The sequence below is a fragment of the Coccinella septempunctata genome, chromosome 1 (genome assembly GCF_907165205.1).
Source record: "Coccinella septempunctata chromosome 1, icCocSept1.1, whole genome shotgun sequence".
Lineage (NCBI taxonomy): Eukaryota > Metazoa > Arthropoda > Insecta > Coleoptera > Coccinellidae > Coccinella > Coccinella septempunctata.
Window position 1 is genome coordinate 60493488 of NC_058189.1, and position 24597 is coordinate 60518084.

The 24597-nt window shown below is 35.8% G+C and overlaps 4 protein-coding genes across 5 annotated transcripts in view; all 4 read left to right on the plus strand.

Moving 5' to 3' along the window:
- The window catches only part of LOC123322779, a 114856-nt gene extending 107023 nt beyond the window's left edge, over positions 1-7833 (plus strand). The window contains exons 3-4 of the mRNA XM_044910795.1: positions 3033-3808; positions 7568-7833. Coding sequence (XP_044766730.1) covers positions 3033-3808; positions 7568-7780 — 989 coding nt within the window. The 3' untranslated portion in view covers positions 7781-7833. The remainder of the gene's footprint in view (positions 1-3032; positions 3809-7567) is intronic.
- Positions 7834-8046: 213 nt separating this feature from the next.
- Positions 8047-9105, plus strand: LOC123314852 (dnaJ protein homolog 1-like). The gene has a single exon (XM_044900244.1). It carries the CDS (start codon positions 8107-8109, stop codon positions 9082-9084), a length of 978 nt encoding a protein of 325 aa, XP_044756179.1. The 5' UTR covers positions 8047-8106; the 3' UTR covers positions 9085-9105.
- A 341-nt stretch (positions 9106-9446) lies between these two features.
- Positions 9447-15917, plus strand: LOC123323043 (nuclear pore complex protein Nup205). Its single transcript, XM_044911244.1, has 6 exons — positions 9447-9566; positions 9622-9779; positions 9835-10432; positions 10629-11446; positions 11541-15546; positions 15660-15917. The coding sequence occupies exons 1-6, from the start codon at positions 9557-9559 to the stop codon at positions 15866-15868; spliced, it is 5799 nt and encodes a 1932-aa protein (XP_044767179.1). The 5' UTR covers positions 9447-9556; the 3' UTR covers positions 15869-15917.
- Positions 15918-16290: 373 nt separating this feature from the next.
- LOC123323044 (hamartin) lies at positions 16291-24357 on the plus strand. Of its 2 annotated transcripts, XM_044911245.1 has the most exons (21): positions 16291-16644; positions 16701-16818; positions 16881-17025; positions 17208-17320; positions 17377-17560; positions 17614-17687; positions 17775-17917; positions 18758-18906; positions 18974-19051; positions 19578-19814; positions 20014-20218; positions 20402-20581; positions 20640-20749; positions 21094-21320; positions 21376-21547; positions 21605-21730; positions 21812-21964; positions 22134-22320; positions 22394-22551; positions 23273-23533; positions 23613-24357. In XM_044911245.1, exons 1-21 carry the CDS (start codon positions 16548-16550, stop codon positions 23874-23876), a joined length of 3381 nt encoding a protein of 1126 aa, XP_044767180.1. In that variant the 5' UTR covers positions 16291-16547; the 3' UTR covers positions 23877-24357. The 2 variants fall into 2 exon arrangements, with proteins under 2 accessions (XP_044767180.1, XP_044767181.1); XM_044911246.1 differs by lacking the exon at positions 19578-19814.
- Positions 24358-24597: the final 240 nt, after the last annotated feature.

Below are 24597 nucleotides of genomic sequence, written 5' to 3' on the forward strand. Positions count from 1 at the left end.
TTTTTCAAAAATTGCAATTTTCAATTTGCGATATCTTCTCTTATATTCGTCCGATCGAATTGGGTTTTGCGGTTTTATAATCAGCATTGCCAAGGCTTCCACCCTAGCTCAAAAACTCGATTTCGAAAATCTCGATTTTTTGGGTCAAAAATGAGCAAGGGGTTAGACCCCCCTAAAATGACCTATTTGCTAGTCTTTCTGAAAATCAGAATGTTCTATTACTGACTCAGGATATGGAGCGCATATAATTTGTTTTGAGGATTCTAGAAAACCAAACAGTTGATGATTCAATAAAGAGTTGCACTCCATAGAGCTCTTCCAAGACAACTCGAAAATGAAAAGTGAAAAAACCAAAAAAATTATTTTCCTTAAAACAGGACCAGATATTTGAGATTTTGGTATGAGAATATGAGTTTTCGAACACGCTGCATCTATTGCGAGCAATTCCGAAACCCTATCTCCCTTCGTTTAGATTTTCATCTTGGAAATGGCATTTTTCAAAAATTGCAATTTTCAACCTGCGATATCTCCTGTTATATTCGTCCGATCGAATTGGGATTTGCGGTTTTATAATCAGCATTGCCAAGGCTTCCACCCTAGCTCAAAAACTTGATTTCGAAAATCACGATTTTTTGGGTCAAAAATGAGCAAGGGGTTAGACCCCCCTAAAATGACCTATTTGCTAGCCTTTCTGAAAATCAGGATGTTCTATTACTGACTTAGGTTATGGAGCGCATATAATTTGTTTTGAGGTTTCTAGAAAACCAAACAGTTGATGATTCAATACAGAATTGCACTCCAGAGAGCTCTTCGAAGTCAACTCGAAAATGAAAAGTGAAAAAACAAAAAAAATTATTTTCCTTTAAACAGGACCAGATATTTGAAATTTTGGTATGAGAATATAAGTTTTCGAACACGCTGCATCTATTGCGAGCAATTCCGAAACCCTATCTCCCTTCGTTTAGATTTTCATCTTGGAAATGGCATTTTTCAAAAATTGCAATTTTCAACCTGCGATATCTCCTGTTATATTGGTCCGATCGAATTGGGATTTGCGGTTTTATAATCAGCATTGCCAAGGCTTCCACCCTAGCTCAAACACTCGATTTCGAAAATCACGATTTTTTGGGTCAAAAATGAGCAAGGGGTTAGACCCCCTAAAATGACCTATTTGCTAGTCTTTCTGAAAATCAGGATGTTCTATTACTGACTTAGGTTATGGAGCGCATATAATTTGTTTTGAGGTTTCTAGAAAACCAAACAGTTGATGATTCAATACAGAATTGCACTCCAGAGAGCTCTTCGAAGTCAACTCGAAAATGAAAAGTGAAAAAACAAAAAAAATTATTTTCCTTTAAACAGGACCAGATATTTGAAATTTTGGTATGAGAATATAAGTTTTCGAACACGCTGCATCTATTGCGAGCAATTCCGAAACCCTATCTCCCTTCGTTTAGATTTTCATCTTGGAAATGGCATTTTTCAAAAATTGCAATTTTCAACCTGCGATATCTCCTGTTATATTGGTCCGATCGAATTGGGATTTGCGGTTTTATAATCAGCATTGCCAAGGCTTCCACCCTAGCTCAAACACTCGATTTCGAAAATCACGATTTTTTGGGTCAAAAATGAGCAAGGGGTTAGACCCCCCTAAAATGACCTATTTGCTAGTCTTTCTGAAAATCAGGATGTTCTATTACTGACTTAGGATATGGAGCGTATATAATTTGTTTTGAGGATTCTAGAAAACCAAACAGTTGATGATTCAATAAAGAATTGCACTCCAGAGAGCTCTTCCAAGACAACTCGAAAATGAAAAGTGGAAAAACAAAAAAAATTATTTTCTCCTAAACAGGACCAGATATTTGAAATTTTGGTTTGAAAATATAGGTTTTCGAACACGCTGAATCTATTGCGAGCAATTTCGAAAGCCTATCTCCCTTCGTTTAGATGTTCATCTCGGAAATGGCATTTTTCAAAAATTGCAATTTTCAATCTGCGATATCTCCTGTTATATTCGTCTGATCGAATTGGGATTTCCGGTTTCATAATCAGCATTGCCAAGGCTTCCACCCTAGCACAGAAACTCGATTTCGAAAATCTCGATTTTTTGGGTCAAAAATGAGCAAGGGGTTAGACCCCCCTGAAATGACCTATTTGCTAGTCTGTCTGAAAATCAGGATGTTCTATTACTGTCTTAGGATATGGAGTGCATAGAATTTGTTTTGAAGATTCTATAAAACCAAGCAGTTGATGATTCAATAAAGAATTGTACTCCAGAAAGCTGTTCGAAGTCAACTCGAAAATGAAAAGTGGAAAAACGAAAAAAATTATTTTCTCCTAAACAGGCCAGATATTTGAAATTTTGGTAAGAAAATGTAGGTTTTCGAATAGGCTGAATCTATTGCGAGCAATTTCGTTTAGATTTTCATCTTGGAAATGGCATTTTTCAAAAAGTGCAAATTTCTCATTAGAATTCGTCAAGACCGAACGGTTGTGCTGAAATGATTGAAATTCTCAGATTCATTACTGGAAGAGATGGTCTTTTAGAATATGAATCATATTTAGATCTGGAAGAAAAACGACTCAAAAATTGACTTTCGAAAAATTCCCAAAATGATAACTTCCTCAAGACCGAACGGTTTTGCCGAAATGGATGAAATTCTCAGATTCATTACTAGAGGATTTGGTCTTTCAGAATATTTATCACATTCAGATCTGCGATAATTTTCCTGGAAGAAAAACGACTCGAAAGGGAACTTTCGAAAATTTTCCAAAAAGATGGCGTCAGTTGAAACTTCCTCAACGGTTGCGCCAAGGTGAATGAAATGTCGAGATTCATCACTAAAAATGTTGCTCTTTCAGAGTTGGTATCACGTAAATCCAAAACTTCTGAAACAGTCTCAAAATTCCTCAACATTTGTGGAGCAGTATATGTACAAACTGAGTTCTCTGACCCTGTAATGTCACATTTGCACAATCTGCATATTGTGTGCAAACTCACGTTCTCACTTATAACTTTTCTGTTGCAGGCATAAAGAAGCCACTCCATCATAACTCCCGTCTTTCACAGAGGGGAACGTCAGGTCTCATCCTTCTTCTGTGGTTAGTTCCAACCACCTTCATCATCGCCTTGTACACATTAGAAGGCGGTGTGTCTTTTTGGCAAGCGATGCTCAGAGATCCAACGCCCCCAAATAACACATTGGTGTACTACAATTTTACGCTCAATTTCAATCTAAGCCATCCCGAACTGAATGATAGCTTCTTCAACGAAACAAACTGGTACCCCACCTACCTACCCTCAGCCGAGGACAGCGATGATATAGATGAGGAAAGCATAAAATTCATCTCAAGCTTCCGATTCAGGATGATCTTTGGGTCTTTCGTTCTGCTCTCCATGTTTCTCATCGTCATATGTTACTTGTGGATATTGATAATGATAAGGCATCAGAGAAAAGTCTGGAAAGACCTGTCCAGGACGGGTAGCACGGTGTGGAGGGGGCATAAATGCAGGCATGTGACTAAGCAGAAGGCCCACGAGCAGAATAAGACCAAGGGGAACCTTAGGGCTGTCTACACCACCCTGATCATATTGGGATCTTGCGTGATGGGCTGGATGCCAGCTCTTATCCTCTACACCCTTACCTGTAGGCAAGATTGCTTCGTTAGGGGCGAACTGCTTGATAAATTCAACGAAAATTATCCGCGTCTTATACTGATGATCAGATTTTTCGACAACGAAATGCTGTTTTTGAAGATGATCGTTAATCCCATCATCTATAGTATAAGGATGAGGGAGATTAAGGTAGGTTGGAAACTTCAATTCTCACTCGATTTTGGATTTTTAACCAAGTTACATTCAAAATTTTGGCATATATTAATTCAGGTGATTTAATTTGAAAAATTTTAGGAACCATAGCAGTACCAGTATCAGTTAGTTGTGTTGGAATTTCGAAAGTTCGAGTATGGTTTATACTGTTAATAATACTGGAAAATATCCAGTAATATTTTAAATATTAAAGATTGCAAACCATGTGGAATAAAGATCAAAGTCATATTTCTTTGAGACGTCTACATAGGAGAAATATGCTGGCAATAAATATTGATATTTCAGAAACATTCAGCATAAACCGTTGCTCCAACTGAAAGAGCCTTCTAAAATAAACTCATTATATACAGTACAAAATAATTGAAAAGGCGTGCTTCCTTTTAAGAAAATAGTGTGCATCTTCTATATTATTTTTTTTATCATCCTCTGCTAAGATGCGACTCCCAAAAGATGGCACACTTTTAAACTCATATATTGGGTGTCTGAAACAGGGAGATGATTCCTCGATGAAAATAAGCAGGGGTAGTTCCTATAATTTTTTTTCGAAATCGACCTCCCTTCCAAGATACAGCCTTTGGAAGGCGATGACGAGTTGACAGTTTTTAATTTTTTTTACGGGTTCTAAAAACACTGAGTCATGAAACTATACATATTATGAAGCACCAAGTAGATGTTACTCACACAATTTTTTTAGATTTCAATACTGCATTATTTGGGGTTGAAAACCTCCCGCTAAAATACATGCATCTCTGCATCATAGACCTGCGTATACTGCTTGTAAGTTTTTTTTTATTCCGAGAAAAGTATCGACTGTATCGAAATTTCGCTAAAGACTTTTTTTTCTAAAATTGAATGGAAAACCATAAGAGAATTTTATTTTTCGAAAATCTGACCCGGGAAAACAATTTTTGGAGGAAGATCATAAGGAGTTGTTATTTTCAACCCCAAATAATGCAGTTATGAAATCTAAAAAAATTGTGTGAGTAACATCTACTAAGTGCTTCATATTATGTTTAGTTTTATGGCTCAGTGTTTTTTAGAACCCGTAAAAAAATTAAAAACTGTCAACTCCTCATCGCATTCCGAAGGATGTATCTTGGAAGGGAGGTCGATTTCGAAAAAAATTTATAGGAACTACCCCTGATTATTTTCATCGAGGAATCATCTTCCTAAGTCCTTCGCATTTGTTTACAGACACCCTGTATATTCAAACACTGACACAAAATTCATAAGGGGAAAAATTGATAAAGATATGGTAAGATTAATTTGAGATTAGTTTTTTTTTTTCATACATAATCAAAAGGAGATGTAGGTATAAGATGAATGAATATTCAGATTAAAATAAGGAAGTTTCGAAGAGGATTGCAACTCGTATAACCTCAACTGAACTCGACTGGTTGGGAAAGTTTCTAGTTCTGGGACTACTTAGGGTCTTACAAAGCATTCTCAACGGGGTTCCCGAAGTGCAAAGCTAGTAGCCAGTAAGATTTTCGCAGTATCTGTTATGCCTTCATCTGCAGACATTAACAACGGAGTTACGAGATTTCATTCATAATCTGGAACGAGAGAACGTACAGCTTTGGGAAATCAGGAAATTTAAAACGATGCAAACTTCGCAGAAAGGTCAAGTTTTCAACTTTCACTTCTCCGTCTGCACTGAAAGAAAAATAGAAAGAAATTAAGTCTCAAGCGAGTTTCGAATCCGGGTGATTCATTTTATGGGACGAACGCGAGAATTAAAATTTACGTAGGTACGCTTTTTGAGCAGCCCCTGATTAGACACACCTCCCTAAAGATAGCTCCTGAAAGGCAATTTTTTTCTCAAAAACCCGAAAACTGACAGACCAATTTTTGGTGGTGTACCCGTATAATGTGAGCATTATATAGGGTGTCTGAACGAAAATTTGACCCCCTCATAACTCAGAAAAGAAAGAATTTTCGAAGATTTAAAAAAAAAAGGCTAACTATTGGGGGACAGATTTTCATCATAAATTTGTTCCGGAAAAAGACCCCCATAAAAGGTGGCTTCAACCTCGAAAAATTTTTTAATAAGAAAGAGATGGTGGATGTGTTATACAAGGTGTTTCCTAATTGAATGTCAATATTTATGGGGGTGATTTTTGGGCCCATTTTAAGAAGAAAACTTCATATGAACATATGTCCTAAACGTCTTACCTTTTGAGATACAGAATGGTATTATTTAGACAGTCACAGTGGCACGCCGGGATGCCACTGACATGATATCTTGAATTTTCTTAGTCAAACTCACGGGTTTCACCTGAAAAATTAAATTTACGTATGTCTCTGCATGGTGATATTGTGATATGTATGTATTAGGGATATTGTTATGATCATGCAGAGAAACGGTTTTTATTTTTTTTAAGCGGAAACCGTGAATCGGATTGAAAAAAGTCAAGTGATCAATTTTGGTAATAAAGGATTGGGAATTTCAAAAATAATTTTTATTTCATTAAAAATCTGGAGCGTACCATCAATGTCTGCAAAAATAGGTAGGTCAAATTACGTACTAACGCCACTGGTGGAAATTGAGAAAAGAGTGATACATTAAAAAATGCCTCTTGATTAATAGTATACATGTATGACAAATTTCATTGAAATATTTGAAGTGGTTTTGTAGATATTGATAATAAATGATTCATTTTTGAAAACTTTACCACCCTGTATCTCAAAAGATAAGACGTTTAGGACATATATTTATATGAAGTTTTTTTCTTAAAATGGGCTCAAAAATCACCCCCATAAATATTGACATTCAATTAGAAAACACCCTGTATATGAAGGTATGTACAGGGTGGACAAAATTCGTTCTCCACTGAGGGGATCTCGAGAAATATAAGAGCTAGAAGAAAACGGATGACACATTTCCTAGCTCTTTTTCAGAGAAACAAAGAATGGTGAAAACCGTAGCCTCCTACGATTCTACGTTTTTGTGTTATTGACAAAAAATGAGATTTTGACGATTTCGAAAAGTTCTCATCATAACTTTTTAGTCTTTGAATATACATATCCGAAAATTGTACCTTCTAGAGGCACTTTTTTACGTAGAATCCACTGACGAGCTCAAAATATTTTTTCATTTCGAATCATTAGTCGATTTTTTTTTAATGCAAACTTTTATTGAATTTGAAATTTTTAAATTAAAAAAAAATCTTTTGTCAGTAGAGTCTACGTATAAAAGTGCCTGAGAAGGTTCAAGTTTCAGATCTCTAACTTTAAAGACAAAAAAGTTATGAGAAATCGTCAAAATCTAATTTCTTGCTAATAACTCAAAAACGAAAAATCGTAAGAGGCTAAAGTTTTCCACATTCCTTGATTCTCTGAGAAAGAGCTAGAAAATGTGCCATCCGTTTTGACCGTTTTCTTCTAGCACTTATAGTTCTCGAGATCCCCTCAGTAGACAACACCCTGTATTGTATACATATAATGAGTTTATTCGAAATGACTTTTCCATTTGGAGAAACGGTTTTATGTTAGATATTTTCAAAATATCAAGATTTGTTGCCAAAAGCCTCTTATTTCCTTTAGTTTTTGAATATAAATAGACATGTCCCAGCATATTTCTCCTGAACATAGTCAGCTTCTAATCTTTTTCTCGAATGGTATTTCCGTTGATACTTTGAGTGATGGTGGTTTGCTAGTTCGATTTAGGTCGTAATATTTGTTGTGGATTGTGTAATTATTTTTCTCAACTTACCGAATACCAATGTTTTTCAGGAGGGAACAAAGCAAATGCACAATATAATTTTACACCATCTCTGTAGAGGACGGTGTAACAGGATGCACAACGACTACTCCAAGTCTTTTAAGTCAACGAACGGTAACCATTCCCATGTGGTTCTCACTTCGCTTGGATCTGTCAAAAACGACAAATGCTGCTCCGGGAGGTACAGGAGTCGTCGTCAGACTGGACAAACGTCCCATTTGTGAAGTTTAATGATGAGTTGTTAATGTTTCATTTGCAATAAATTGAATGAAGTATTTTTGAGTGCTTTACTTGCATTGTGTAGATATCCCATATTTTAGAAAATCATAACCCATAGAATTTCCTACGTGCTGGTCTAGTTAATGATGTTTTGTAACTATTTCACAGAGTTCAAAATATGTACTCAGTTTGCACCAAAAATGTCATCACAAACTTAAAGTTTTATGACCGACTTTCTTTGCCTTCTGCTTGAAATCTGTAAAATGACTGACAAAAACATCAATCAAAATTCAGCTGTATAGTGAGTACAAAACGTCATTCTGCGAAAAAAATGGGTAAGGATTATTACTCCATATTAGGTATATCCAAAAACGCAAGTGATGACGAGATAAAGAAAGCTTATCGCAAATTGGCGCTTCAATATCATCCCGACAAAAATAAATCCCCGAAAGCTGAAGATAAATTCAAAGAAGTAGCTGAAGCTTACGAGGTCCTTTCAGATAAGAAGAAAAGAGACATTTACGATAACTACGGCGAGGATGGACTTAAGGGAGGCGCGGGGCCCCATGGCAACACCGGGTTTACTTACACTTTCCATGGAGATCCAAGGGCCACTTTCGCTCAATTCTTTGGCAACACAAATCCGTTTCAGAGTTTCTTTGGTTATGACGATGCCTTTGACAGCGATATAAATGAGTCGACATTTATCTTCGGATTTCCCGGATCTCAAAACCACGTTGGGCCACATAGGGATATGATGAGTCAAGACCCTCCTGTAGAGCATGAAATTTATTTGACGCTGGAGGAGGTTTTCCACGGATGTGTGAAAAAGATGAAAATCCAGAAGAAAGTCCTACTTCCGAGTGGTAAGCTAGCCCGGGAAGAAAAAATGCTGGAGATAAATGTTCAACCAGGTTGGAAGGCTGGTACAAAAATAACCTTTCCAAAGGAAGGAGACCAAGGAGTTAACAAAATACCTGCTGATATAGTGTTCATTATAAGGGATAAAACGCACGGTACTTTCAAAAGAGAAGGTAGTGACCTAAGGTACACAGCCAAGATTTCCCTAAAACAAGCTTTGTGCGGTTGCATCGTGAATGTTCCATTAATAAGTGGTGGTCAAGAAGCCCTTAACTATAAGGGTGATATCATAAAGCCACAAACTGTCAGACGAATTGCTGGCAAAGGTCTCCCTTTCCCCAAGGAACCTTCCAGAAGGGGGGATTTAATTGTTACATTTGATATTCGTTTCCCCGATGTTATTTCAACAACAGTACGAAAATACTTAGAAGAAAAATTACCATCCTAAAATAAAAAAAATTTCATATTGCATCTTGTAATTATTTCATCGTATAACTGTGGTTTGTATTATCCAATGTGATATTGAAAGGCAATCATTCAATTAAAATGCATTACATATTTTAAAATAATCCACTTTTCCAATCATTCAACTTGATGCACTTGGTGCCATCTGTTATAATCGACTCGAACTACTTTCCATTCCACTTCATGGTCAAAGCACAGATTGCTGTAATAAATTTGTGGTCAACATTCAAAAGCACAGAATATTTGAATTGTTCTCTTGCGGGAAATCAAAAATTTGAGGTTATAAATTACTGGTTTCCAGAAATGTTTGCAACTGCTGCGAATAATAAATAATAATAATTTCATTAATTTCAATCAGAAATACGATAGCAAGACAACATACCGATGTCGAGGTTCCAATAATTCTGCAGTTCGAGAAAAATTTAATTGATTTAGTTTAAAGAGCCGGCAGTAGAATGGCTGAAGGTACTTTTCAAATTCTGCAATTCTGAATAACTCTTTAATTCAATTTTTCTTTTAGTATTCACGAAATCTGAAGATTTGTGGAATCCGTACAAGGACCTCCAAGATATTGTATTTAGACATCTCACTCAGAGTTCCTTAAATCTTTGTAATTCTGAGTTAGAAAGTGCACTTCGGAAACATAAACAGAGTTTTTTCTCCTTACTTAAAAATCCGGTGAGAGGCTTGTGTGAATGAATTCTGGAGTGTTCTTACAATACTGTTTTTTCAGCCTAAAAATGCCAAGAGCAGAGAAGACATAAAGAAGGGTATGACCGAAGGAATAACAGTACGTGGTTTAGGTCATCAAATATTATCGCAAGAGTTGTACCAAGAGACAATAATAATTTCTGATATGTTTGATATAAATGAATTTGTTGCTCTGGACTTACTGTGTACTGCACAGCTCCAAGTAACTTATCATCCTGGTTTACCTAGAGGTTTAGTAGCGGTCCTCCTATACTACGATGGTAGAAAGGCTTTACTCTCAGCCTTAAAATGTCTTGTTCAAGCCAGGAATGGAGTGCAATGGTCTGTCAATATCAAGGAAGAGGTAGCAAGATTCATCACAATCTATACTGATCAGCTGATGGAAGGTGGACTATTTACTAGAATTTTTGAATTATTGAGGGAATTAGACCTAAGTAAAGAACTAGAAAAATTACATCAGAATGTTGCATTGGGGGGTCCCAAACATAGAAAACAGGTTAAGGATTTATTTCTGGATATTAGAAACCTTTTGGGAGATATAGTATTCATTTGGGCCACACAGAGTGGCCTTCCAAAAGCGCCTACCTTAGCCCTTATAGATTATCTGAAAGAAGTTAAAGGTGAGTTTGATTTTAAAACAATAATGTATATGAATTCATTTAAAAATACATCAGGATGTTTTATCTCAAAAATGAATCATAAAGTTGACCAAAAATTGGAGTTTTTATGTTTTTTCTAATTTTAAATTTGTTTTCAATCTCAGCTCCAAAACCCATCTAGATATTTCTTTATAGACAATTTTATTTTTGATGATAGGTGAAGAAGAAGCATCAGGAAAACTGGACTCCGTAAATTTGACCTTACAGATGGCCTTACTATCTGCCTTAGATCTCAGTATTCTTCATACAAGAGAAGATGGTGAAGAAGTAGTAAAAAGCCTTCCTATTCTTTCCCAAAAACATTATTTGGAGTATATTATCAAAGAATTTGGACCAAATAAGCCAAAATGGAATTGTGCAGGGCTGGAGGCCTTATCTACTTTTGGAGTAGCTGTTTGTATAGCTTCGCTAAAGTTACTTTGTCAAAATCAACAATTCCAAGAATTTATTGGAAAAGAGGAGATCTTCATTGACAAAGCTATCGAGATGAATGTTTTTGACTTCTTGAATAATATGGTGCTGGATTGTAAACTTTTATACGAGGATGAATTTATGTATAAAAGGATGCACTACTTACTTACCGATTTCATAGTTTATCTATACCCAAAAGTGAAGGAATTGAGGATCAAAGCAGATGAATCGGCTAGAACTATACAAGTGTACATACGTGAAGGTTTAGAAGCTCCAGTTAGTCTTCCAAGACATTTTGAAAACCTCCTTCTTTCCATCGCTAAATTGTACCAAGGTAACAAACTGAAAAATACGTATGTTTTGGACTATTGGAGTCCCATTGAAATAAATCCCGATCAGTCATACTCTTACCATGCTCCACCAAGGGCGGTTTCTTTATTCAAGTTTGTAAGGTTTGCTGGAGATATGCTGCCTTCTACGTTGTTCGTGCCTTATGTCACTTTTCTCAGCAGTCTTTCGACATGCCAACAAGCTGCTAGGAATTGCTTCAATATGCTGAAGCAGGTGAGTTAAATTATTTATTAAAAAATGAATCGTAGCAATAATATGCTAGTAGAATATTGTACTTCATCCATATATATACTAATAAAATTCTCAGGTCGGTCTCCTGCCTAGCTCCACCATATCCTGGGATCACTTTTTCATCTCGTTCGCTCAGTACTACTCCAATCTTAGAGAAGAAACACCCCCATTAACGGACACCATTTACGGCCAGAAAGGGTCATATCACAGAGCAGTTTCACCGTTAGAAATAAAAGGCCTACAATCCGTTCTCCTCCTCATCAGAACTGTCGCGGAACACGATGAATTTTCGAGGTTGGCTCTATGTGAGCATCCAGGATGGGCCCCCTTAACTGTCCTTCTTGGTTTAGTGGGATGTTCCATACCGATTCCCTTGAAGGCGGAATTGTTACTGACCTTGGCAACACTTTCGAAATCGCCAGAAAACGCTTCACAGATGTGGGAGAACCTTGAAGCATCCCAAATACTCATCACAATACCCTCGATTTCTGGGTATACTCCGAGAGGTATCGAAACCGAATTAGAAGAAGTAGAGTCTAGAGATGAAGAATATCCACTTACGAAGGCCTTCTTGAATCTGCTGGATAGTTTAACAGATTTCGGTATTCCGAGAATGTTGGGCGCGGGACCAAGAAAACCTGGATTCACTCCCTACTTAACTTTCATTGTTAATTCTGTGTTTCTGCGTTACCACACTAGGTCCTACAAAGATCCTTCTGAAAAGTGGGAGGTGGCCATGCTGTGTTTGAAACTGTTCGAGAAATTCTTGAAGCATTACGATCCACAAATAGCCGACATTTCACCAGATGACACCACCAAAGAATTCCACACTCCCCCTGGTTTTCACCTGATGATACAATTCAACAACAAAACCGACTTGTTAAATCTGATTTTGGACATAGTGAATGATGGTTGCAACTTTTTCAGTCAGTTCGTTTCGTTTCCCGGTGAGGAGATGCTCAAGCTATGTGTGCTGCACTGTTTGAATATCATCCATAGGGTTCTTCTACTACAAGGATCATTCTCTAACATAGTAGCAGCTTCTTCTGAGCCCATATTGCTCACGGGAATGATGAAACTTCTGCTAACCATCAACAGGAGAAGTGGAAAACCGGATCATTGCATAAACATAGCGAAATATGTCAACTGTCATTACCATCTGTCGGAGCATTCCAACAGTGCTGTGAAAGTTTTGAGGTTAGTTCTGAGCTCTCCAGTAGCCCACAGCCACTTTGTTAGTATGCTGTTTTCAATGGAGGACGTCGCGAAGGATATCAAATTTGGTTTTATAGAATGCTTGGATGAAGCTCTAACGGAAGATAACGAACAATTGAATTTAAGTACAAAACTGGAGATCTTAAAACTACTGAAGCAGTGTGTGGTGTTCAATGCGCCCAATTTCTCACATTATCTGCTCGGATTTGATATCAAGCAGGATATATCGAAATCCAATTTGTTATTACCTGGTGTGAACGATTATCCAAGATCATGCTTACATTCGATTTTCGTTCTATTCAACATCGCCATCAGAGAATCTATTCCGGATCAGTTATTGGAATCTATTTACAACATGTTACATATTTTATGTTCGAACGCTAAAACTTCGGGTCCTGTCTTGAGATTCATCAAATCCAATGAGAATTTCTTCATAACTCATCTCAAATTCTGTTATAAGCATTTGAAGAGCATGCAGTCTCTGAGACAAGCGTCTTGGTTGATGAAAACCGTGGCTATTGAACTAAAAGTGTGCAGTACAAGTAAACAAGTGAAATACTTGAAACAGTTATCAAATTTCCTCACAGGTTATCCGTCTTATGATATCGGAGTATGCAATGACACATTTGCATTGATATCGAAGCCCAGCCTATCGGATTCTGGACCTGCGTTCGCCCCCATATCATTTGACGAACCAGATTTTTTCATGTTGAACCTAACAGAACATTTCGAAGCGAAAGAAACCGAAACAGAGATGCCAAGTTGGGAAATTTTCAATACAACAGTGTTAGAAAATTTGCTTAAAAGTTGCCAAACAGAAAGCACTCCGAAATTGATAAACATAAAGAAACTGCACCAAATCCTAAATGATGAACTGAAAAACTTTCAAGGAACTGCTATAATCGGACAAATGCAGGCAATAAATCAAGAAATACCAAAAGTATTGAAATATGCTTTGGAAGTGAATAAATGCAGAGAAGAAAGCGCTGCTGTTGTTCAGTTTGTGGAAGCCTGGTGTCAAATAATCGATGTTATTGTCCTCTACATTCCGTTCGAGATATTATCGCCAATCGATAAGCAATATTTGTGCATACAGTTGCTGGTTAAATTGCTTAAAACTGTGACAGTTGTTGATATTGTTAGTGATGCAAACAAGTTGTTGTCAGGTACAATTCTTTTATTGTTAAGTAACTTACAACAGTGCCATATACAGGAGAAGAAATTGAACAAAATGTCTGTAAATTCAAAGAAAGATTTATATGTTATACAAGCAAATGCTGATACATTGAAAGAAATTTTAAGGCTATTAATGAAATGGATACTTGCATCGAATATTGTGAGTGAAAAATTGAGAATCAATATCTATGCTTGCCTGATGATTTTCCTACAGCTAACACATATCGACCAAGAAAATGAAGGTTTATTTGTTGCAAATAGCTCGTTTGTTAGCCGACTTGATAGCTCTCGGTTGAACTTAACGCAGCTAGATGATACCACAATAAATATGCCAACAGATGTTATAAACGATTTTGGAGAAAAACTCGTTGAAATTCTTTGTCATGATTGTATAAGTTCCCATGATATGTGCAAAGTACTAGCGATGACCAGCTTAGGACAGCTTTTATATTTGACAGGAAACATGAACTGGATAGCATTCATGTCGGGAAGAGGCTATATAAAACACATAATTCAAAGTATATTTGAAAGTGATAAAGATTTGCTGAATTTGTTGGAGCCTTCATCGAATAATATTAAAGTTCTTTACGTTTATTCTGCCAAAATTGCGTTTTTGATCAAATTGGCAGGTAACAGGATGGGCGCTGAACTCTTACTAGAACACAACCTATTGTCGTGTTTGAGTAACATGAAAGTTTTCGGACATCATCCTGAAATAAACAAGACCTGGGACTTCAAGGAAGATATCAGTCAGTTTGCACCGTCTTTGGAGGAACAATATTTACAAATATGGCTGCCAACTTTTGATCTTTGTAATGCATTACTAACGACTTTGGGTTGCGACAATAAGTCGGCTTTAGTTCAAATACTTTTTTATGTTCTCAGCCATATGGATGTCGTTGAATTGGTGTTGAGGTCTGGAAGTCCAGAATTGTCCACTGTATCTTTAAAAGAACTGTCTCTTGTTACTTTCGTTCTTTCCAGAAGTGCAAATAACGAACTAATCAACATAATGGAGAATCCCGATTTGATTCAGAGCAATCGCGCCCAGTTATACCGATTGCAGAAATTGATATTTGCTCTTTTGCCCAAATTCATCCTCACTGAATCAGTAATAAGAAATTTGATTCACAACGCTTCCAACAGCATGCTGAATACTTACCAGACGTCGCAAAGGCTACTTTACGGAATGCAAGTCATTTGCAATTTATTGTCCTATTGTAGAAGCATTGTGGCCAATCACGGCATTGATCATACAGGAGTGGGGGTGATCTTTGAGCCATCGTTGAATACAACCAGCAACACTCAGAGTGCCTATGAACAGACTCCTTCGTTGGGTGTTATTGTGCAGCATCTGATCAGTGCAGTGAGTTACCACCATCAAGAAAAGGTGACTTTGGATAGACTTCACAGAAAAATCAAAGATATACCAGAAATGAGTTCAATGGATCTTAGGGAATTCGTGAATGAATCTCTCAAACTTCAAGATTTGACTTCAATGAGAGAGCACATCCTTGATTTTACTCGGGAGAAATTGGAGAGTAAGGAGAGGGAAATTAAATATTGTACTTTTATTATTGAGCATGCCCTGTACCTAACTTGGGTACACTTGGATTATTATATGCTGAAAGCCATACCCAGAGCGAAACATTTTGGACCAATGGTTACCAGAAATACAAACAACTTGAATGGTGAGTTATCAATAATCAGTATTTATTGAGAGGTTTTCTAATTGAATGACTTATTCCTATCGTAGAATGAAATTCTTGTAAGTTCCATTCTAAATGTTGAAATTTTTTTCAAGAATCCCTGCCAACTGCTATGGAGGCTACATGGAAAGTGTCAACAGATGATATAAGCAACCTCAAACAAGGCCTTGTATCAATTTTCAATGACAGTTTTACAAAGCAGCTATTGGAGACTCTTCAAGATCTGCCAGAATCCGATAAAGGTCTTGCTGAAGCACTATTGAGGAAAATCAAACGCCTAATTCAGTTTGTCCCTGTGAAATAAAAATATTAAATTTTGTATAATCGAATTCATAATAAAACAATTAAGGAAACCCTTGACCTTTTATTTTTCTCAAATGACATGAGCATTTGTCTAAGTTGTGTTCGACTAAAATATCTACATATTTTTGTTTCGTGCATATAGAAATCCACCAGTACTCCTGGGGGGTATCAACAGATGTGAATATCTAATACGGTCCTGTCTGTGAATCGAAAATATTTTCATTACGGTCCTGTCGAAATATCATTAGATTTCATATGTCACTTAGTTTTGAGTACTACTCCTACTTTCGTACTAATGATGAAATAGTTCTGATAAAATTCACTTTGATTTATCCCATTATTTTATTGATCCGTTATGAACAAGAAAATCTGATCTGTTGACATTTATATAACCAAATTTCAAACATGAATGTCAAAATATCTTCATTTCTCTGGTGTTTGTCTAAAATTTTGGGATTCTTGGTTATGAATTATGAAATATTTATCAAAATTTCTAATACCGAAATATAATTTAATAGATTGAGAATGATGGATAGATAGAAGTTCCTAATAAATTGCGTTTAATGTAAAATAGACTTCAGTTATTTCAAAAATTAATCTTTTCAATATTTTTCAAAAAACAATCTCAGGTGTTCGTATTTTATTTTTATTAAAACTTCTATCCTCTCGTATCTGCCGTGATGTCTGAACCGATAGAAATTTTCGAAAAATTGGAATGTAACGATACAGAAATCATTGAAGCAGCTAAAGCTGAAATATATAATATTCTTCAAAGTGGTATTTCATTTTAAATCGTCTTGGAATTTCTCTACTCTGATCAACTTTTATTTTAGTACGAGATCCATGGTTTATCAATGGCTTATATGACTATTATCTGAACACAAATTCTCTTCGTTCTATGGAGATTTTAGCAAATGTTAATGAAAATCATCATAGGTATTTATTTGATAGGTAAATCAACGATCTTGTGGAATAATGTCATGATTTTTATGATATTTCCTCTCAAATTTCAGACTGAACGAATCCATAAAGAGACAGGAGACTGAACTTAGAGTCAAAGCTTTAACTTTACTGGGACACATCGTTAGAAAACAGCCAACTTGGATTTATAAGATAAATGAACATCCACTAATGAAAGAAATTTTATACGTATTGAAAGTAAATATTGATTGATTTTCATTATTTGCCAGTCAGGCCCGGTTGTTCAATTCGTGATTAAAGTTAATCCTGGATTAATTTTGACATTTCCGTTCAAATCTATCATGTTAATCCAGGATCAACTTAAATCTCGGCTTGAACCTGAATTGAACAACCGAGCCTAAATATATATTTATTTTCAGACAGAGGATGATATTCTGGCATTAATAAGTGCATTATTATTGATAATTGTCCTTATGCCCATGATTCCCTCTTTGATAGCTCTTCATCTACAGGAAATTTTTGATATATTCAGGTAGGTTGAAAGCTGGCTCGCTTTTCATACAGGACTATAGATTTTCCTTTTTTCAGCCGCCTTGCCTCATGGAATCTGGGAACTGGGGCATATTTTGATAAGCAGATGATGATTCACATGCAGATTTCTTTGTATGCCTTATTTTTGAGATTATATGGGATGTATCCATGCAATTTTGTGGCTTACCTTCGGTCGTTTTATAGAGATAAAAATAACCCTGTTTTCATACACACTATTCAGGTGAGAGTTATATTATTCTATCATATATCAGTCATCTCATTTCTATCTTTCAGCCGATGCTTGAAACTGTCCGAATGCATCCAAGACTAGTCACAGCCTCAAAGGATAATGAAATGTCGGCCGACAGGTGCGTGATTTCCATATGATAATAATAATTTTTCTTTGTTTCTCTGAAGCCTTTCTCAAGGGTGCCACTCATCTTTGCAATTTTTAGGTGGAAGACGAAAGGTGCCCAACAAATTATCGCTGAATGTGAACAATTTTATGTTGATGTAGTTGATAAATGTCCCCACGATTGTTGTTATGTCAGTAGTGGTTTTCGATCCCGCTCGAATACAACAAATTCAACAATAATTGGTAAGTTGAAAATTTTATATTATGATTCAGTTTAGCTGACAGTTTCAATTGACAATAGTCCAAAATTGATGCAAAAATGCACTTCATGGAAAATTGTCGAAAAATATTTGAAATTTCGTGAAAACCAAATTCAATTATTTCTATATTTGTGTTCAGATTTTGACCAACAGTACTTTTTCTCCCTTCAGAATACACTCACTAAAAAGAAACAGAGAACAATCAAACTGCTCTCCGACTGCTTTTCAATAAAGACAATAAATTCACACACCTAACGTTATTTCATATTATGTTGTAATAGAAATTTTTTTTCTCTTTAGCGCTTCTGGAAGATCAATGTGATGGTAAATTCAATATATGTATATTTAACCCTCTAATGCCCAAGTTTTTTTCCTTTTTTAAAATTATTTCCGTATAGTTTCAAATTAGCTTATGTATAATCTACATCTTTTTTTCGCAAATAGTTAACTGATTTACATTAACACCTGTACTCACGAAATGAACCTATACTGAAGGCGGATATGGGCAGAATAATTTTTTATCCACATATATGCAACCAGTCTCAAGGCGGACTTGGGTATTAGAGGGTTAAACTACAACTTCAACTCAGTTTTGTGAAAACTCATTTTTCACAAAGCGGGGTTTAGCTGTGTGATAAATGAAATTCTCAAAATCTCACTCAACACTTTATTCTGATTCTGTATATAACAAATCAGTATCAGATAAAATCGAAAATATTTCACTAGAATACTGAAATTGCCCAATATTGATATTATTTGTGCAAAAAACGCCTGTGATTTCATCTTTCAGCAACTAACTTTGAACTCTTAATTTTTTCCGTAGAAAAACCGAAATTTCCACATTTAAAACTGACTGAATTGTGCAAATTGCCACCACAAGATTCGAAGGCGTTTTTTAGTCCAAGTTTAGCATTCCCAAATCGCATTCCTCCCCCAACTACTCCGAAAAGTATCATCCAACCACTCTACATAGTAAGTATTGCTTCTACTGGAGATTCTTCTCATCAAGTAAAAAAAAATGATTAAAAAAATTTTTAAGCAAAGCACTGGCAGTCATGAAGGCACTTCACCTCCGGAGGCAGCTATAGAAGCAACACCTGAAACAACACCAGTACGAGTGAGTAGTGATTTCTTCAATTTATCTTTCAATTTCAGTAGTTAGCATCGCTGGTAATCTTAGTTGCTACTTGCTTTTGCTTTATAAATCAAATGGACCCTTTATTTTTTTGCCCATATTAATTTTGCTTTGAAATCACACCGGATAGTCAGCTTTATGCATCCAAAGAGCAAATTTACTAAGTATGCAGATTAACAAGAGTAGTTAATTGTAGAGCTTGAGTGCAGCAAGTCATTGGCAGAACAAAGTTTTCTTGTAACAAGTAACTTGATAATCAAATACTCTCTGTATGTTATGCTGACAGATTCATTTTCGGAATGATCTTACTTAATCTCTATAGTTTTTCCTCATGAATTAATGGTTTTATGTTATTTCATTTCACGCTTTTCCTGATTTTGATCCCTTGCTTTATATTCCAACCTTTAGGCGTTTCAATCTCTCATTGTGCAGTCGCATCTCTCAGCCTTGGACCCTTCCTTCATTGTTTTATTCCATACACTCGCATACACGATTTTATCGTTTGAAGGACACTCGGAATCCTGCAATCATCCGATCTCCCCACGTCGGCTCATCAGTCGTGCGTGGACTCACCTCATTCGCTAAAAACAGGAGTGCAAACACAACGCCCACACATTCACAACCTTCATCACCCATGCGCAAAGAAGTATCCCCCTTTCATTTTCCATCATCGAGCAGCGGAGCTGTTAAAAGAGAATCATTCATTAACCAAAAACTGCAGAAGCTGCTGTATGAGAGGAGTCAGGTGAGAACGTTCATTTAAAAATTTGACCTCGAAGAAGTTTTAGGCCAGTTTCTAACACAACAAAAAGTACTTTACTCGAAAATATAAGCTGTGTAAGTTCAACGCAGTTGTGAAAAATTCTGAAAAACTCCTTGCAATTTGATGATTATTCTTGAAATGGATTTTTTTGATCCTGATCAATCTACTCTGATAATTCCAGAGTGTTGAAGCATGTATGGAGCCCAGTGTATCATCCCTGAACGTACCAACGAGTCCTGTTAAAATTGTCACATCATCACCTCGTAGAAACGATTCACCGTTGAGTAGGGAGGATGAAGAAGTTAGGGCTATAGTTGAACAAAAAGCGGAAGTTGATCCGGTGGTTACAAGGAAATGCGATAGTGTCCTTCATGAGGATGTTGATGGTGAGAATTAAAAAAAGAACGAAAAAAGAAACCTTCAAAAATCTTATCTCATTACTGCATTTTAGAGCGTTAGAAGATTTCTTACAGCTCAGGTGTTTTATTCTCTTTATCAAAACTGAAAGTGTTTTAGCTGATGGTACATTCTCCAATTTTAATCTGCATGAGCATTTTTTGTCATTTCAGTTGATACTGAGATAGAGAATTCATTAGAGCAGGGGTCCCCTTGCTCCCAGGGAGGATTACATATGCCCAACTCTAGATCAATGAATGATTTTGCTAAAAGAGTGCAACGTCTCAGATACCACAGCCAGAATTACGATAGAGATTCCTCAGGAAACTCTGTCGGTGGAAGTCCAGACAAAGGTGTCTAAATCAGTAAATTTCTTCTAAATTGCTTTGTCTAATGGATATTGCGTTATAGGAACCTCAGAAACAACCACCGTTAGGAGAGCCAGCTCTTGTCCTGATATTAAAAAAAGAAGTCCTGTAGCTCGGAAAGGAAATAAAACTCTTAGAGAAACTGATGAAGAGGTTAGATATTTTGAAGCGTGTTCTACGCGGCGAATTTATTCACTGGAGCATCATTCTCTTTTCTGAGATTGGTGAACAAGGAATAATATCATTTTTCCTTTTCTCGTTCTGTTTTCTCTGGATTTTTTACTTGGCATTTTTCCTGGAGTTTTTTTATAGTCTTTTTTGGTTTAGATCAATACTACCTAGGACGTTGAGGCTATTGAGGTCAATGCCTTCCGACTATGTCTGGGTTTATTTTCTTCACAATTTCGCCGTGTAGAACTATACAATTTCAGTTATTCATTTCGAAGACAATATCTCGATTTTCTCTGGTTCAATATGGGTAAATCGATAATTTTTAGGCATTCGATGAGGAAGTGAACCAAACAAGGGAATCTAATCAGAAGAGCTTTACTACTAGTGAAACCCAAACTGATAGTTACATGTCATATGAACATCTTTTTCTGAATATATTTCCATGTTTAGGAAGTACAGATGTCAAAACTAGTCCATCTTCGAGTCCGATGCCTATCAAGCCATTTGGTGAAAAAGACAGCCAACAACATTCAATTCACAATGTCCTCGATAAGTGAGTTGTATAATATATCTTATATAATATTCTTAACACAATTGGTTTTTCTTAGATATATGGAAATTTGTAAAGGAGACATCTCTAATCCGACTATTCATATACAATTAGTTCAGCAACAACTTCTTTTTGAGAGATATAGACGTGAAGCATTCTCGTCAAGAAACAGAAAGCTATTGGCTGATGCTAAGAATGTTAAAGCCTTAGAAGAATATAATTCAGCACTGGTAATTTCGAGTTTGTCCATATTTTGCTATGTATGATAAAAAATATTTACTTTTCAGAAAGATACAATACAACTTCAACAGCGTGATTTAGATTATTTGAGGAAACAGCTTTCCACTATACAAATGGAACACTTCGAAGAAGAAAGGAGATTGTTATCATATAAAAAACATTTAGAAGAAAAGGTCAGTAACATTCAATCAGTCATAATAACAAAATTTAACTCTTTATTTATTGTTCTAACTGTCTGAAATATTGAATTGAAGGTGAAAGATTTGCTTGATCAAGTGGATAAATTGAGTGGTGAGAAAGATAGGGAAAGTTTGAAATTGTTGGAACTGAAAGACAAGTGCAGCTCGGTTGATACAGAGAGACAACAAGCATGCTCTGCTCTATTTGAAGCTTATGCCGAGTTGAACGTGAGTACAGCAACCACGATGTTCTTATTCACAATAATGTAAGGCCAGGCAGATAAATTCGGCATTTTCAAATTGACTACTGATTTTAATTTAATTGCCTGACCTTATGAAATATAAACAACAATCGAAATTATTCTTCTGTAAATATGGAAAAAAGATTTGTTTTTAGTTAGCAAAAGAACAAGTAGCTATGGGGGAAAAAGCAAGAATAGAGGTTGAAAGATTAAATAAAGAAATATTATTGTTAGGTGAGGCGAATATGAAATTTCAAGAAAAATTGGAAGATAGAGAGAAAACAGGCTTGTTTGATGCCCACATCGAAATGCTCGAGACATCGTACAAGGAGGAAGTCAATTGTAATGCTCTACTTCATTTGATTTCAGTGAAATCAATAAAAATATCAAAATGATTAAAACTTTTTTTTTTCAGTTTTGAAAAGTAAGATTGAAGGTAAAAAGACACTAATGGATGCTTACAAGCATAGAATAATCGACTTAGAAATGATATTATCCCAAAAAGATGAAGGAATATCGGATCTTAAGCGGAATTTGATGGAAGTTAATTCTGAAAATTACGAAAAACTCAAGGTGAGAAAAATGTACATTGAGAGGTATGTTATGTGTCAAGAAATATTTGTTATTTACTCCTCCACCTTATTTCACTTCACTTCTCTCTACTCCACTATACTCTAACCCTATTCTTCTCTACTCCACTCTACTAACAGGGTGAGTGTTTGACTCATACAAATATTTTAACAATATATTCTTGAGGTCAAAAGGACCACTTTTTTCCTATACCATTTTTTCCGATTCAGCCCTGATAAAAAGATATAGCCATCTTAAGTTTTCATAATTTGCTGTGCCACCCCTGAAAAAACAAAATAACCTTTAGAATCACTTGCTAAATCTGTGACAATACGCATCTGTGGATCTTTTGAACAGAGTTGTATTCAGAAAAAGTACCCAATTCTTCGAATTTCACAGATCCTTTTTAATTTTTGAACATCAAATTACTCGAAAACGGCGCATTATATAAGAAAATATGACAAATACTTTCATTTCAATAAATGTTCCAATATTCATTAGATAGCGTCCAACTTAGTTTCAAGAGTTGGGTTCTTTGAATTTTTGGTATTTTTATGATACGTAATGGTCATAACGAGAAAACTAGAAGACTGGGAAATTTGAACTGCAATATTTGATGAAATGAGAAATGTGCTTGTTGAATTGCTGCTCAAAATAAATAAGAAAATTTCAGAGCCTGTTTATAATTTATAATGGTATTGATTAGTATCTACTTTCCAAATAGGCTGTGGAGAGCAAGTACAAAACCCAGTTGTCAATTAACAGGGCGCTTGAACAGAAGATGCTACAATTGTTCACCGAAATCAAATCACCCGGTTTGAGAAGCCTTCATTCACCTGAAACAAGTAGCTGCCACGAAGCCATAGCAACCCCAAGCGTTTCTGGTTTGAGTCCGCATTCTTCACCTTTGTCGGTATCTTTGGCTTCCTCAGAAAGCAGTGCAGCTTTTCTGAGTTCAGATATCAAAGACATGAAGAATTTACAGGTAGGGATGACCAAACATGTGGTCCCTATACAAAATACAAATGTAGCTTTGCTCCTGACATACTAACATTTTTCTTCAGGTGTTGGTAGACAGAAAAATCAGTAAAGCTGAAGAATCCGTGGAAACTGTTGGAGAAAATATGGAAATGTTACCAAACCCATCGTCCTCTTATACACCATCATCTTCAGCAACAAGCTTACAAACTCCTTCAATCCCTATCACACAGCAGCCTTCAACCTCTAGCACCCAGTTTTCAAATACCGACACGCAAACATCAGGTAGTGGAAACGAATCTTCAAATAATAGTAATCAAAATCCACCAAACCAACAAGTTAAGGACTGAACTAATTTCGAATTGAAGTAAGAGATGTCTTCGTTCTCAACCTTTTTTATTGTAAGTTACCTAAGGACAGTCAATATATATTCTAATGTTGGAATTGCATATAAGTTTATGGGGGATATTCTAAACTTATCAGGAACAGTCTACAAGTGTTTATTTCTCATATCATAATATTTCAGACCACTAGGTTTTAGGCCACAGTAAGAGAAAGTTTTTGTGTTTTTGAAAAGTTTGGAATACCATTGTTTAAAATTGGATGTATGTGAGATTTTTGGATTCTCAAGGAGTTCGGTCCAACAGATGTCGCAAATAATCTAGAATCAAAATCAGTATTATTTTGGTTAAATCTTTTCCTCAAATCTCCCTGTATACACTGGGAGCAGCTTCTGAAAGAGTTATTCCTTCCAGTAGGGAATTAAAATTCTCATGAATAACTTCATATTATGTTATGCCTATAATATCAAGTTACAAAAAAATCAAAGATAGAAAAAAAGAATTCCTTCTCCAAAATTATAATAACAATTTATCTATGCATTACCGAACCATTAACAAAACGAATTATTGATTCATTAAGGGTGCCTTATGGTTGAATCACATTCATTTTAAATAATATTTCAAAACTGAATGGGATACACCCATTAATTATAATCCTAATTTACAATTTTTGGAAAATTCTTGAGTTTCAGCATCTGTTAAATTGAATCCTTGAAATATCCATCATCCT